General features: G+C 38.3%; 1 protein-coding gene across 1 annotated transcript in view; it reads left to right on the forward strand.

The window, feature by feature from the left end:
- Positions 1-17,047, forward strand: part of Smurf2 (SMAD specific E3 ubiquitin protein ligase 2) — a 96,138-nt gene that overhangs the window by 63,055 nt on the left and 16,036 nt on the right. The window contains exons 7-12 of the mRNA XM_048446025.3: positions 733-816; positions 3,516-3,718; positions 6,711-6,795; positions 9,763-9,921; positions 14,431-14,626; positions 16,568-16,671. Coding sequence (XP_048301982.1) covers positions 733-816; positions 3,516-3,718; positions 6,711-6,795; positions 9,763-9,921; positions 14,431-14,626; positions 16,568-16,671 — 831 coding nt within the window. The remainder of the gene's footprint in view (positions 1-732; positions 817-3,515; positions 3,719-6,710; positions 6,796-9,762; positions 9,922-14,430; positions 14,627-16,567; positions 16,672-17,047) is intronic.

Below are 17,047 nucleotides of genomic sequence, written 5' to 3' on the forward strand. Positions count from 1 at the left end.
GGGGGGGGGGGGGAGGGTGGCTGGAGAGATGGCTCAGTGGTTAAGAACTTTGCCTGCTCTTCCAAATGTCCTAAGTTCAATTCTCAGCAACCACATGGTGGCTCACAACCATCTATAATGAGGTCTGGTGCCCTCTTTGGCCTGCAGAGATACACACAGACAGAATATTGTATGCTAAATAAATAAATGAATGAATGAATGAATGAAGAGGAAAAAGATACCCTCTTCTGGCCTCGGAGGCACTAGACATGTATATGGTACACAGATACACCTACAGACAAAACATACATCACATGTATATAAAATAAATAGATAAAATTTAAAAAATGCCTTTCAGTAAGTTTATAAATACTTTCAAGAATTTTTATATGCTTCCCTACTAAAATTCAGCTTTTTAAAAATTATGCGGAACTTAGAAATTTTTAGACTGCTTGTGTTCTAATCTTTCACCATTTGCTTAATTGCTGTAAAATCTGGTAAGTTTTATGGCTAATGTGTTAGTTCAGGCATTTACCACAAAATTCTTGGAAAATTATTGCAGTTTAAGTGTTATTAAAGTTTTTAAACGTTCTTAGTCTGGCTGATAGAAAAATAAAACCTCAGCAAAATATCTCAGAAGCTCAGAGTTCTATATAAACACTGTTGAACAGTTCTAATGTAAGTTGAAAACATTATCAGCCTCATTATGAACTGATGTTCTAGATGCCTTATTTCTCAATATTTTTATTGCAGTTGGGAAGAAAGACGGACTGCCTCTGGAAGAATCCAGTATTTAAACCACATAACAAGAACTACGCAGTGGGAACGCCCAACAAGGTAAAAAATCATACATGTTGTTTCCTATAGCCTATGCTTGCCCTTCTAGATTCTTCTCTGTTATCTATCACCTTTATTTGAGTTTCCCATTACTTTATACTAGTATAAACCATTAGGTATTAGAGCAGGTACTATTATTATTTTTAATATATATATATTCTATTTTATAATGTAATTAAAGTGGTTATATTTTAATTATAATTACTTCCTTTAGTTTTTGAGACAGGATCTCTCCATATACCCCTGGCTGTTCTAAACTCACTCTACAGACAAGGCTGGCCTCAAAGTCAAAGAGATCAACCTCCCTCTGCTTCCTGAGTTGGTGGGATTAAAGGCTTATGCTACCATACCTGGCTACTATTATGGTCAACAAGGACTTTTCACAGGTCCATCCTCTTACTTGTATGTCCGTGACCTTCAGTGGTGCTCAGTAAATACTAACTGAAACAAATGACCGAGTTAAACAGTAATTTTGTTTCTGACTGTCATTTTATAGCTCTCATTTGAGTATTACTGAATGGCTGTTATATTTATTCAAGGTTATCATAGAGAGATGCCGTTATATCATGGCTAAATAAAGTATATGATCAAGAAAACCCATATGGAAGGTGTATGTCTGAGAGTCAGTGAGGAGGTGGTGACCTTGCAAAGAAAAAGCCTGAACTAGAATTTGACTCTTGGTAGATAGAGCCCCCGTCTGTATAGCAGTTCCTGTGTAAAGATCTCAGGATGCAAGGTTCTTGGAAACTGAAAAGGAGTGCCGTTAAAGCTGCTAAAAATGAATAAGGTGATTGGTTTACATTTTTTGTACTACCTTTTACAAGCAAGAATGAAGTTGAGCCGGGCAGTGGTGGTGCACGCCTCTCTTCCCAGCACTCGAGAGTCAGAGGCAGGTGAATGTGGTCAACCTACTCTACAAGGGCTAGTTCCAGGACAGGCTCCAAAGCTCCAGAGAAACCCTTTCTTGAAAAACCAAAAGGGAAAAAAAGAATGAAGTTGAATTACCATCTCTGCTAGTGTATTGGTTCCCCCAGTGATTTCTGAGCAGGCCTGGCACTCAGAACAAATTATTAAATGGTTTTCATTAGCTGTATCTACTTTTGATTATTGGAGGTTGTTTAAATCAAGTTGGGTTTGTTATTCTTTTTTCTTTTTGTTTACTGCTATTGTTTTGAAACAGACTCTTGCTTTGTAGCTCAGGCTAGTCTAGAACTCAGTATATGGTCCTGCCTACACTTGAACTCAAAATCCTCCTGCCTCATCTTCCCAAGGACTGAGATTATATGTGCATGCCACTACACCTTCTTAGAATATTTTTTATTTTATGATTGTCATCAAAACCGTAGTATTTAAAATTTTTACATAATTTTTTTATTTTTTGAGATTATAATAATGACATCATTTCCCTTTCTTCCCTCCAAACTGTCCCATGTACTACTGCACTCTTTTTTCAAATTTATGACCTTTAAAAATGTTGTTATATATATATAGATATATATTCCTAAGTAGAAAAATATAACCTGCTTACTCCATGTAATTGTGTTAATTGTTTGTATGTGTTCAGGGCTGACATTGGTATTGGATGGGCAGTTGCTGTGCTCCCCTAAGGAAGACTGGTGTGGGAGGTCCTGCTGCATATGTGTTGCTTTTATTGAATAATGAAGAAAGCTGTTTTGGCCAGTAGCTTAGCTGGCCAAATAGAACTAGGTGGTAAAACTAAACTGAATGCTGGGAGAAAGAAGGCAGAGTCCATAAAAAGCCATGTAGCTGCCACAGGAGACAGACACCTCTGCTGGAGCCCTCTGAAACTTTTGTCAGTAGGCCATGACCTCATGGTGATGCACAGATTAGTGGAGATGGGTTAGTTTAGGATATAAGAACTAGCTAAAAATATGATTAACCTATTGGCCAAACAGTATTGCAAATAATATAGTTTCTGTGTAATTATTTTGGGTCTGAGCAGTCTCTGGCAACAGAAGATTACTTCTCCTGCACTTAGCGTTTTTTAGTTGCCTGAAGCTTTTTGTTTAGGCTAAGGCCTCATAAGCTGTCTTGTCTTGCCATTAAAAAAATACATACTCAGTTCAAAATTATATTTCTGTTTTGGTTATTCAAGACAGGGTTTCTCTGTGTAACAGCTCTGGCTCCAGCTCTAGAAACTCACTCTGTAGATCAGGTTGTCCTTGAACTCACAGAGGATTCACCTGCCTCTGCCTCCTGAGTGCTGGGACCAAAGGCACACACCACAAGGTGAAGTTGAAGTATTAACTGTGTTTTTGAATGAGAAAGAGCCATATCTAGGAAGAGATACTGTTTCCAAGGACTGAAGGTCAGATGACTCAGGCAAATTTGAGGAGAGGAGAAACACCTGCTTGCCAAAAGCCAGGTGGGGGACAGAATGGTGGAAATCTGGTCTAGAGGCCAGCCTGTATTCAAGTCATTGTACTTAGTGACTCAGAAACACATCTCTAAGTATGCATAGAGTTTTAAACATCTTAATTGACACAGCCCTTGAGTTTCTTTGGTTAATAAGGACTTTAGGCTTGCTCTTACTAAGATTCTTACAATCATTGTTTGCTCTAGTCATCTCATTTTTTGTCTTATTTACTATATTATTACTATAGTATATGTGACGTCTAGAGACTCTGTTTTTGATGTCTAAATTGTTAACCTTTTTACCCCTTGTCACTTTTCAATAGACCAGCGTCGGAATATTCTAGTCCTGGCAGACCTCTTAGCTGCTTTGTAGATGAAAATACTCCAATTACTGGAACAAATGGTGCAACGTGTGGACAATCTTCAGACCCCAGACTAGCAGAGAGAAGAGTCAGGTCCCAGCGACATAGAAATTACATGAGCAGGACACACTTACACACGCCTCCAGATCTACCAGAAGGCTATGGTATGATAACAGCAAAGGGAACATTTCAACTTGCTTTAAGAAAGTCAGAAAACTAACTTTTCTATTTTGTTTTTTCAAGACAGGGTTTCTCTGTGTATCCCTGGCTGTCCTGAAACTCACTTTGTAGACCAGGCTGGCCTTGAACTCAGATCCACCTGCCTTTGCCTCCCAAGTGCTGGGATTGAAGGTGTGTGCCACCAATGCCCTGCCAGAGAATTAACTTAAAAAGTTGTTATTGTTGCTGGGTGTAGTGGCACATGCCTTTAGGTGGATCTCTGTGAGTTTGAAGCCAGCTTACAACTACAAAGTTCCAGGTAAGCCAAGGCTACACAAAGAAACCCTGTCTTAAGAAACACACACAAGCCGCTTGAGCCGTGGCTCAGCGGCTAGGAGCGCCTAACGCTCTGCTCTAGTGCCAGAGGACCCGGGTTCGAGTCCCTTTGGCGCTGCTAGCTATCAATCAGCGATCAATTGGAAAAAAAAAAGAAACACATACACACACAAAAGTGTTATTGTCTGTTTTGAAGTAGGATCTTCTACAGCTGAGGCTGACCTCAATCTCACAGTGTACCCAGACTGCCCTTGAATTCCTGATACTCCTTGCACCCACCCAACACACATTGGGTTTATAGGTGTGTACTACCCCACTCTGCTTTAGAATTAACTCTTGAAAGTCAATAAGGCCTGGGGATTTAGCTTGATGGTAGAGTACTTGCTAGCATGCTTAAGGCCCTGGAAAGGCCCAGTGTTCATCTTGAATGTATGTGTGGAGTGATCCACAGAAGACACATACTACACTGGACATAGAGACAAAAAGAAAGTTACTAATCAGGGCTTAGCGATTCTGTGTGAAAAGTAAATATAAAGCCTACCAATTAAAAAAAAGTCTGTAATGGTTAGAAGACTAAGCAACAGTTTGTCCTTAGCTAGTTATTTATGAACCATAGCTTTTATTTATGCTCATTCATACTAATGACACAGTTATTTTTAAGAAGCCTATGGAATAAAATGAGACTGTTTTGCAAGTACATACTATAAAGTTATGGCAATACTATTGTGTAGGCTCAACTTAAACCTTTAGTGTGATGTTTTTGGGACAGATACTTCCTTTCCTTCTTAACACTGTAGATGTTGGCTAATGGTGACACCTAAAGACCAAAATTAGGAATTACATTGTCTAAGTTATTTTTTACTTGTAAATTTTTAAAAACTATTTGCAAATAAATGATTATAATTTCATTTTAAAATAAATTTTAACCTCTTACTTTGAAAAAATTCATCTACTCACTGCTGTGTCCCACACAGTTTGCCTACTACAAAATGAACAGTTCCAGAATGGGAAACAGACTTGGTTTTGCCATGTTACTGATCGTATTATATAACCTCTGAGAACCTATATTTTATCTTCTATAAAGTGAAAGAAATAATAGTAACAACGATTTGTTTTTGCAACAAATAAATGATATATAATCTCCAGGAAAGCATCTGACCATCTCTGGCATAAAAAGCAAGTTAACAACCTGTTTGTTGTTACTAATACTCAATCTTAGAGATAATTCCCTTGGAGGATCACTCAGTTTGTTGGGAGTAAAGGTGGATTTCATTTTTACAGTGTGTGTGTGATTTAGGTTCAGATGTTCTTTTGTAAGAATAAAACGGGAATAGAGTAGCTATCAAGGCTGAAATCATTGCAGCCGTTGTCAGCACTGGGTTTTTTCTTAATGTTTGGGATTGAAGGCAGGCAAATACAGTCTATGAACTTCTTCCTTCATTTATAGATCTATAAATATATTTATTCTAATATTAGCAGTAGTTTTATTTAACTTACATATTGAAATTTCTCACAGTATTTTGTTAAAAGAAAACAGGTTTCCATGCAAAAGACAACAGCTAAAAAATAACCCTTGAAGAAACCCTTTTACAGATTTTTTTTTTCTTGACGGCTCTAGGCTTTGAACTCATTTCAGCTTTTGAGGGTTTTTTTCTCCTCATCATGCACTCATCCTTCCATTGTGCTTTTTAGTCAGTCCTATGACTATATGATGTGCTTTGTTTACATCAGAATCTCTATTTTATACCCTAGATGGCATGGAGTTTTGACAAGTAGCCCAGGCTAGACTTGGACTTGTCTCATTGCCTCTGCTTCCTGCCTGCTGGGATTGCAAGTGTGTGGCACCTAGCTAGCATTCCAGGAAAACCCTTGATATATCTCTGTTAAGAAAAGGGAAATCACAAATTTGGGTATAAAATTGCCATAAGGGGAAAAAATCATTAGCTGGGGCTGGAGAGAGGCTCAGTGATTAAGAGCACTGGCTGCTCTTCCAGAGGACTCAGGTTCAACTCCCAGCACCCACATGGCAGCTCACAACTGTCTGTAACTCCAGTTTCAGGGACCCTCACATAGATATATATGCAGACATATATGCAGACACTTAAAATAAGTAAATAAATTTTTTTAAAAAATCCTTAGCCTATAAATCTTCTGAAATTTTAAAAAGCTCTGTTGAAACTTCCTTAAGGTGGCTAACCTCTTCCTCTGGGCTCATAACCATCTGTAATGAAATCTGTTGTTCTCTTCTGACCTGCAGATGTACATGCAGACAGAATACTCTTATATATATAAATAAATAAATCTTCTTAAAAAATCATACAATTGTTTCCAGAGATTAAAGAGATGATTTGTTTTGTTTTGTTTTGTTTTGAGATAGGGTCTCACTATGCATCCCTGGCTGGCTTAGAACTCACTCTGTAGACCAGGCTGGCCTCAAAACTCACAAAGATCTATTTGTCTCTGCCTTGTGAGCATTAAGATTAAAGGTATATTCCTCCATGCCAGTCTGAACAAATAATTTGTGAAGCTTTTTTTTCTTTTTGTAAGAGAATAAACTGGCAATTGCAAGATGGTTATTCTATTAGAGTATCATCCTATGTAATGGTGTTTGATTGAATATGAAAAACTAAGTATGTATTCATTATTTTCTTTATTTTACAGAACAGAGGACAACACAGCAGGGCCAAGTATATTTCTTACATACTCAGACTGGTGTGAGCACATGGCATGATCCACGAGTGCCTAGGTAAGAACATGTCTTAAACATTACTGGTTTGGTTTTGGTTTTGTTTTTTTCAGGCTGGGTCTTACTATGTAGCTCTGCACTCGCTGCTGTATAGGCCACACTGGCCTCAAATTCACTAAGATCCATCTACCTTTTTCTGTACCCCAACTGTTGGGATTAAAGGTGTGAGCTTCTATGCTTGGCTCTTAAGTTCTCTTCATATCAGCCATGACTATCCATTTCACCCAGAGTTTCTTGATTTAAAAAAATTTAATTTCTAAGGACAGTTTATGTAAAAGTTTGGCTTTTCCTGGTAGTGTTTCAGCTCAATATTTAGTAGATAGTCTAGATACTGTCTATAGTCTCACCCCAGTTCCCTGCTAGTCTCGGACTCCTTTCCCTTGAGCAACCCCTGCTAAAAAATAATGGAAAAAAATCCATATCTTTAGAAGTTTGAAATGTAATTTCAGAAAGAACATGTAAAACATACCCATTAGAAAAAGAGCAATGGGGAGTTGTTTTCTAATGACCATGTGTAAAGTACTGAGTAGTCTGGTGAGGGTGCAGAGCAGACTGGAATTCTAGTGGGAATCAACCCGGTGATGCACATATACGTTTATATGATGAGGGAGTTTGATATGCAAAATTCAATTCAATCCAAAAAAGAAGCCACGCCGTGTTGGGGTGGGATGGGATCAAGAGATCTTCCCTCTAGAGCTTCTCTGTCCAAACATCCATTATGTATTTGAAAAACAGGTGGATCTGCAGATCTAGGGTCGCTTTGGACACTGCTTATAAACAAAATGAGTATAATGAAAATAGTTTACTTAACAGTTTAGAATTAGAAACTTTTCAGGGTGACAGCCCAGAAAATGTGTTGTCATTAATCATTCTATCAGGTTTGCCAACTCTGTGTCTCCGCAAAGGTAGTGTTCTCTCCTCTTCTCTCTCTCTTAGTAAACTGAGTAATTTTTAAAAAGTAGAAGTTGAGGGGGAGTTTTACATTTATTAAGTTTACTAAAAGAGCTGGGCCGTGGTGGCGCACGCCTTTAATCCCAGCACTCGGGAGGCAGAGGCAGGTGAATCCCTGAGTTTGAGGCCAGCCTGGACCATAGGAGCTAGTTCCAGTACAGCTAGGACTGTTACACGGGGAAACCCTGTATCAAAAAACAAAAACAAAAGTTTACTAAAAGAAATTTAAGAACCTAAAGATGAGAACTCAAGTGTTAAATTGTGCACTCTCCCACAATAAAATTTAAAATGTAAACAAAAGTCAGGTGTGGTACGGTTCACCTTTAATCCCAACACTCTGGAAGCAGAGGCTGAAGATCCAGATCTCTGTGAGTTCAAAGCTAACCTGGTCTACATAACAAGTTCCAGGCCAACCAGGACTAAATAATGAGACCCTATCGAAAGGAAGGAAGGAAGGAAGGAAGGAAGGAAGGAAGGAAGGAAGGAAGGAAGGAAGGAAGGAAGGAAGGAAGGAAGAAAAAAGTTGTTTTATGTAGAGGGCCCAGTGGAGTTAGGTGTACTTATGCAATCCTAGCATATAGGAAACAAAAGCAAATCAGGCCATCCTAGGGTACAGAATGAGATTCTGCCTCACACTAATAACAAAAGCTTATGTGGAGTATTGACATCTATATTTGAAGAAGACTTTGAAGTAATAATGCTCTATATTATTTTTCTTTATCTCCATGCCCCAATTATCTTTAAATGTTGTTTTGTCTTTTGTTTTGGAGCATCCTTTAGCAAATGTGCCTTTGATATGGGAGGTTATGATATGTGCTTTTGAGGTGGGATTTTACTGTATATTCCTGGCTGGCGTAGAACACAGAGATTTCACCTGTTTCTGCTAGGATTAAAAGGGTGTGTGTGTGTGTGTGTGTGGCCTGTTTCTGCTGGGATTAAAGGTATGGAGTGAGGGTTAAAGATGATACAATCTTGGTGTGTATCCTAGGCTTGGCTTGTACTTGTCACTCTTCCTATTTCCTTAGCCTCTGAGTTCTAGGATTGCTTTTGTATGCCACCATGCCTGATGTAAAAGCAGAAGTCACAATCATTGTTTGAAGAAATCTGTGAGAGTTGGAAATGACCTCAGCAGATACTGTACATTTTCTCGTGCAGCCACCAATACCTTGAGCACTCTGGGATGATCTCTCTGTAGAAGGTGTTGATCTAGCAGGGCAGAGGATGAAAATTTGCAATGTTGTTGCTAGTTTCTGAACAGTCAGAAGGGAGCTAAGAACTTCCATGCCTTTGGGCACACCCCAACCAGCCACTTCAGGGTGTTCAGCTGTATTGTTCTTTACAGTCCTGTACATCCTTATGGTACGTGATGTGGTAACACTAGTCCTCATCTTTTAAAAGTACTTGAGCTTTTCTTTGTTCCAGCAGTAAGTCTAAAAGCATTTTTCTTAAGTGTCTTTACCAGGTTTTTCTTCATGAAGTTTATAGACTTCAAAATTCAAAACAGTGTAGTTATCTTACTAAAAAAATACACTGTGATTATTTCCAGTGTTAGGATTTCAGTAATGGCTTTGCTTTGTTGGAGAGCATACAGTCACTCATGGCATGCATATTTGTTTGCACCAACTTTATGATATAGTAAAGAAAGAGAAAAGTGAAGAGAAATTTCTTAATATCAATTGACGCTTGTAAAACAATACTTTCTGTCAAACAAATATTGAAGTATAGTTTATATTGGCAAGTACTGTGATTGCTCTGTTTGAATTCAAAATGTGTATTACATTAAAGCCTTGGAACTTACTAAAATGTAGACTGTGATAAGTTCTGGGCCATTTAGGGACAGGGTGTTGAATGTGCAAGTTTGGGAAACCATTGGGAATTAAAGATTCCAGCTGAACGTCTCAAGTTTCTGAAACAATACATTTTCTCAGACTTCATGGAATTGCTATGTGTCACATACACTTGCTTGGCTCAGCAGGCCCAGCAATGAGGTATTTCTATTGTATATTTGTTTTGCAGGGATCTTAGCAACATCAATTGTGAAGAGCTCGGTCCTTTGCCTCCTGGATGGGAGATCCGCAATACCGCAACAGGCAGAGTTTATTTCGTTGACCATAACAACAGAACAACACAATTTACAGATCCTCGGCTCTCTGCTAACTTACATTTAGTTTTAAAGTAAGTTTTGATTCAGTACATGTGGAAATATTAGTCTAAATAAGAGGACATATCTGTGCTTTTGTAATAATGTGAAAGAGTATCTCCTTTAAATTTATAATGTTGATTTATTTTTATGATGCGTTCTCAAGGAATAACCCAGGCTGGCCTTGTATTATTGGTGTAGCCTGGCAAGAACATATGTGTCTCACTGTCATGAAAAGTCTTAAGCTCTTAAAACATTTTAAATGCAATATTCCATAATCTTTGAAAGGTTTGAAGAATGCCTATCCATCTGAATCCATCTGAAATACATATCTGTCCATCCAGAAAATCTAACTAACATGACTACATATAATTGACTATTATAGATGACTATTTATTAACCTATATTTCTTAATTATATATTACATTATAAAATGAACTACACAATCACAATACCTTAATCAAGAGCAGGAGTATACATATAACAAAATTAACCTTAAATTTGTATCAATAAACCAAGATCCATAGCAATGCATATTATTCATCTATATCATATCCCCCTTTAAATGTAAACAAACATTTATAGACAATATTTGGGAATATGGGTGTAGATTCTCCAAACTGCTTCCTGCTGTTTATTGGGCAAAGTATTTTCTTTGTGGGGGTGTTCATAGCAACCTTTCAGGGTGTCTTGTTCCATCAAACCATATTGGTCTGGAAAACAAAAGAAGAACCTCTTTTCAAAGTAACATATCCTTAGACCCAAACTTGGAAGTCATGATACCTTAATAATATACATGCTGGTTTAGCTTAGCAGCCCATACAATAAAATTCTCTCTGTATTTAGCTCATTCACAGTCAAAAAATTCAAAGATAACACAATAATATACATAATCCAGACTCTGTGAATTTTCCATCTTTATGTGGCTTAATCTTTGTTTACTCCTTTAATCTATGACATCTATGACTGTCTGTACTCTTATCTCGTTAAAGACTTTACTTTTTATAACTATGTTCTTTTTCTTGTCTATCCCATGCCTACGTACATTTATCATTTATCCAACACTGTGACCCATTTATAGGTCTCTTTTTTAATCTGGATTTGTCTTTATTGCATATCTGTAATTCTTTACTGTTCAGGAGCTTTTTTTTTGTTTGTTTTTGGTTTTTGGTTTTTTGAGACAGCATTTCTCTGTAGCTTTGGAGCCTGTCCTGAAGCTAGCTCTTGTAGACCAGGCTGGCCTCGAATTCACAGAGATCTGCCTGCTTCTGCCTCCCGAGTGCTGGGATTAAAGGGGTGCGTCACCACCGCCTGGCTCAGGAGCACTTTTTAAAATGCTAACTGCCTCTTAAAACTTAAACTGTGCCATTACTAGGGTTTATATAGTACTCTCTGCTTGCCCAGTCTAAAACTTAAGCTGTGCCATTACTATGATATATATGGTACGCCTGCTTGCTCCACACAGCAGTGGCAGAGCTTCTTTATGCCTCTGAGCTGCCCCACTCCCAGGCGCATAGCTGGTCCAAATTGCCATCAAGCAGGCCACAGCACACTGCTCACAAACCCCATCCAGATGTTTGGTCTCCCGAAAGAGCCAGAGGTCACATTGGCTCATGGCAGCTTGGCCAAGAAAGACGGCATTTTAAAATGGCGGTGAGGCTTTTTTTCCTGATGCTGCTGCTGAGTCAGGAAAACCTCTTAAAGGAGCTGCAGCACGCTGCCAGCAAACTATGTTAAACTCTGTAATTTTTTTAAATCTAGAATTTCTTTTCAAGTGCTCTCAGGTTTTACGTGTATTTAGTTGGCCACGTGGGTGCCAATTTGTAGCAGCAGGCCGCTTGGCCGCTTATTTGCTTCCTGGCTATCCAGACCCTCAAAATAATCATATAGGAACTATATTAATTAAATCACTGCTTGGCACACTAGCTCTATCTTCATATTGGCTAACTCTTACATCTTAATTTAACCCATCTCCATTAATCTGTGTATCACCACGTGGGAGTGGCTTACTGGCTAAAGTTCCAGCATCCGCCTCTGATGGCGGCTTCGTGGCTTTCTCTCTCTGCCTTCGTACTCCCATCAATCAGTCCAGTTTCCCTCGTACCTAAGTTCTGCCTTATCAACAGGCCAAGGCAGTTTCTTTATTCATTAATGATAATCACAGCACACAGAGGGGACTCCCACATCGGCTTTGAACTCATAGAGAACTGCCTGCCTCTGCTTCTTGAGTGCTGAGATCAAAGGCATATGTCACCACAACAGGCCTATGGTGATATTAAATGTTTTTTGTGATAATTTGTTTGGAGATAAATTTTATCTTTGTTCCAGTTCAGGCCTCCTGGAACTGGTTTTCTAATCCAGGTTAGCTTTGAACTTTTTATCCTCCTCCCTCAGTTTTCTGAGGACTGAGTGTCTTTAATTTTCATTTTCCTAGCTATTCATGTGGTAAGCTTATTCTTTATGTGTGTGTTATTTTGAGACAGGGCATCCTTGAGTTGCCCAGGCTGGTCCTGTACTCACTCTGTGACCTTAGCAGTCCTTGAAGTTGGGATCCTGTCCCTTAGCCTCTTGAGTAGCTAGCCTACATTACTAGGCCTGACTAAATACATTGTTACCTTATTCAGTAGCTTTGGCATGGTGTGTTTGTTTCAAGACAGGGTCTTATATACCCCAGCCTGACCTTGATCTATGTAGTAGAGAATGAACTGACTTCTAGTATGGAGGTACCATGCCTGCCTTATAATGTAGTTTTTCTAACTTTGTATAATTTTTTTAAGCTCATACACTCAGAGAGATGGTGTGCATGTGAATGGCCAAAAAAAAAATGTTCTTGGAGCAAATGCTTTGGCTGTCTGTCAAATAATAAAATAATAAAGTTTAACTATTAGTCTGAATTTTAGGGACCTATTATGTATGGATTATATATATAACATTAATAAATATTCGTAGATTGCTTTGATTTTAAGGTTTTTTTTTTAAATGTTTGTTTTTCCTGTTTCAACATTTTAGGAAGTGAGGAAAAAAATTCAGATTGTTATACAAATCATTGAGAGGGTAATTATGCAAGCCAGAAAATAATAGAGTGGACAAGTTACATTTTAGAGCTGAATCTTGAATTTAAACTAAGAAGAGCCTGAATTAGTTTTTTGAGAGGAAACAATGGGAAAAGTTGCCGGTTAGAAGTCTGCAGTAGGCTTGTGTGTGTAATGTGCTCATGAGGGCAGCCTGAACTGGTGTGGGTTCCTCAACATCCTCATTTCTCTCCTTCAGAATCTCTCCTGAGATACAGTGGTGACTCCCTTTAAAGAGATGGTTTTTATGTTATAAAGTTAAATAGTTCCTGTGTATGAGGCCTTAGCATATATTATATATATATAGTCATATATGTCAGGATATGACATTATCAAATATATTATAATACATTATCAATGTAATATTAATATAGTATATAATATTAATAAAATATAAGCATTATTGAATAAATATATGAATATATAATTAATGTAATGGTATAGTATATACACTCCTAAATGCGTATATATTATATATAAAATATCCAGACATGAGATTATTAAACTATTGCAAATATTGTCATTAGGGCTCAGTAAATCACCTAGCCAAGGACACATATCCTTCTTAGAAAACCTATTTAAAAAAAAAAAGCTTGCTTGAAAAGCATACTTTGTACAAATTTAAAAAACAACAAGTAACTATGTCAATCATAGTAGTTAGAATAACTAACATTGACTCTGCTTGTTGTACCCTGAGCACTGGTAAGCATTCCTCCTGCTGTCTACATTCAGTCCTGTCTTCATGGGTAAGAAAAGTAGAGCCTCAGACAGTGTCACAGCTTGCCCAGAGTACATAAAAAGTGCTGGAGCTGAGATCTAAATTCAGCCTGATGTGGAGGGTCTTTCCCCTTCCTTTTCCTGTTTTCATCCTTTACACTATTCCTGTTGTTTTGAATGGTATCACAGAAATTCTACCTTAAAACTAAAGGAACCATTTAAAATCAACTATGAACAAAGACTACAACTAAGCCTTTCTGTTTGCCAGGCTTACTTATTTCAAGAAAATAGTTTGTGTGATAAGGTCTCTGGACGTTGTCAGAGGCCTTACAGTGAGCAGATTGGCATCCCCACTGTCTTCTGACCAGTGTAGACATCATCCCTTATACAACGGGCCCTTACACCCTAATATAGCTGGGGAGACAGGCTACTTTACTGTTTTATTCTGTATTTTAGACTGAAACAGTTGTAGAAGGAAGGATCTCCATCAAGCTGTGAGTTCAGATTTCTGTTTCGCTTGTCCAGGAAAACAGTCTCTGGATGACAAGCAGCGCTTGGCACCCAGCTGAATTTTAAATTGAATGATGGGACAATGTGGAGAAAACGGTGTCTGAACAGTTGGTCTTAGCATGATGATATGCCCCAATAAGGCTTAGGAAATGATAAATTTCTTTTACATTATGATTATGATTTACATCTAGAATTGCAATCTTTTATGTTGTCAAGCATTTTGATAATACTTCTGCTTATTTCCAGTCGTCAGAACCAGTTGAAAGACCAACAACAGCAGCAAGTGGTGTCATTATGTCCCGATGACACTGAGTGTCTGACAGTGCCAAGGTACAAACGAGACTTGGTTCAGAAACTAAAAATCTTGCGGCAAGAACTTTCCCAACAACAACCTCAGGCCGGCCACTGCCGTATTGAGGTTTCTAGGGAGGAAATTTTTGAGGTAAATATGTAAGCCTTAATTTCAACTAGAAGAAAATTAAATTTAGTGCTTTACTTGTTTTCTCTTTGTTTTGAAACAGTTTCACTGTGTAGCTCTAGGTAGCCTGGAACTCTCCATGTTGACCAGGATGTTCTCAAACACTTACCTGCTTCTGCTTCCCAAATACTGGGATTAAAGTCATGCACCATCATGCCTGGATTTTGTCTCACTCTTTCTAAGGAGACGTTTTTTGAGATTTATATCTGATTGAAGTGAAAGTATTCTCATTAATTTTTTCCTTCCTTCCTTTTATTTTGTCTTATTTGTTTGTTTGTTTGTTTGTTTGAGATAGTTTCTCCGTGTGTAGCCCTAGCTGTCCTGGAACTCTCTGTAGAGCAGCCTGGCCTCGCACTCACAGAGATCTGTCTCCTCATGAGCTTTTGTCTCTCAGAGCAGTTCTGGCCTTGTTTATAGTTGTCATTTGTATTTCAAAATGATGGAAAGAGCTTCCCACCTGGAAAACACTAAATAAGAGGTGATGCTTGTGCACTAAAAGGGTCCAGAAGCGCCAGGTTCTTGGGAAGCAGATCTTCAGAGGCTCTGCAAGTAAACTCTGAAGCTGGAATTACAGTCATGGCCAAGGTTGGAGTCTTGGAGCTTGTCGAGAAGGCCAGACTTGAGACAAAAAGTAGATCCTGTCACAATGATAGGCTGTGGGTCAAAATTAAAAAATTGGGGGCTGGAGAAACAGCTCAGCAGTTAAGAGCACTTGTTCTTCTAGAGGACCTGAGCTCAGTTTCCAGCACCTCTGTCAGATGGCTCACAACCGCCAGTAACTCAAGATTCAGGGAATACAATGGCTTCAACCATACGTGCACATGAATAAAAATTAAAATATGGGTATATCATACCCATACATGTACATGAATAAAAATAAAAATAAATCTTAAAAAATCAAGTCCCTAGCCAGAGATTCTCTGTTCTCCCTATCCATCAGTGTCAAAATTAACTTCTTTCTGGGGTATCCTTCATGGTTAAGGTTGTAAAGATTAAGGCAGTTTAGAAACAGACTTGTACTGACTGGTGGAACAGGTTCAAGGCATTTGTTGGCAAATGGAGACTATAATGGTGACATTGATATTAGTGCTAAGTATAACAGTAAGAGTAGCCACTGCCATTCAAACACCCATTGTCTTGATACACAGAGGCTACCAAGGGAGCTTGATAATCAAATCCATACTGTCCCCAGCAAGGTAACAGACCTTTAGTCTAGAGGCACTGACATTGTCTTAGGTCCTGTGTCCAGGAAACTGTTGATGGCCAGTGTTGGCAGTGGCCGCCCTAGGCAGCTTTACCAGGGCCATCTCCCAAGACCTGTAGCTACCTGAGACCTCTAGAAAGAGATGTGCTCATCAAGTCTTCCTATCAGGAATGCACAGATCATCTTATAAAACTCAGAGTAGGGTCTCTGTACAGAAGACCCAGGGTCTAGCTGTTGGCTACTATAAAGGAATTTTTATACAAGAAAAATAAAGTGAATTAGGTCTATTTAAAAAAAAAAAAAGATAAAGGCATGTGCCTCCATACCTAACCATATAACCGCAGCACTGAGGGTTAGAGGGGGTGGATCTCTGCAAGACCAAGGCCAGTCTAGTTTATATAGCAAATTCCAGCCCATCTTAGAGGCCAACCTGGGCTTTGTGAGAGTCTGTCTTAATCCTGTCCTCCAAAAAAAATGAAGCTGTCCGTGTAATTAATATACTAATTATTTTATTTGCATTCTTTTAGAACTGTGCTTTATTCTATATTTAGTTTCTACTGATGCCTCTGACTTAAACTTAGATCAACCAAATTTATAAATCAGATTTTACATGAGTTAAATTAGTTTTGTAATTTGGAGAAAAATAACTCAAAATTAGAGGCTAAAACACCTGATGATAATATGTTAAAATTGTTTTTCAGGAATCATACAGACAAGTCATGAAAATGAGACCAAAAGATCTCTGGAAGCGATTAATGATAAAATTTCGTGGAGAAGAAGGACTTGACTATGGAGGGGTTGCCAGGTAAAGTCTTGGCAGTAAATGATATGTGGATTTTTTTTTAAGTTAATCTGTGTGAGTGTTTTGCCTGTGTGTATGAATATACCAAGTGCATGCAGTGTCCATCAAGGACAGAAAAGGCTATTGGATTCCTGGGAATTGGAGTTACAACTATTTCAAGCCAGTGTAACACAACCCAGGTCCTCTCCAGGAGCAGGCAGTGCTCTTAACTGCTGAACATCTGTCCAGCCCCTGTGTGAATCTTTATACTAAACAAAATTAAGATGTGCCTACTATAACTTTGTCATGAATATTTAAGTATAAAACTCAATAGTGTTTGCAATACAAGTGAAATCCTAATATATTTATCTACAGTGAGGTTATGGTGTCGGAAGTGTAG

This window comes from Myodes glareolus, chromosome 9 (genome assembly GCF_982192425.1).
Source record: "Myodes glareolus chromosome 9, mMyoGla1.1, whole genome shotgun sequence".
NCBI classification, from domain to species: domain Eukaryota; kingdom Metazoa; phylum Chordata; class Mammalia; order Rodentia; family Cricetidae; genus Myodes; species Myodes glareolus.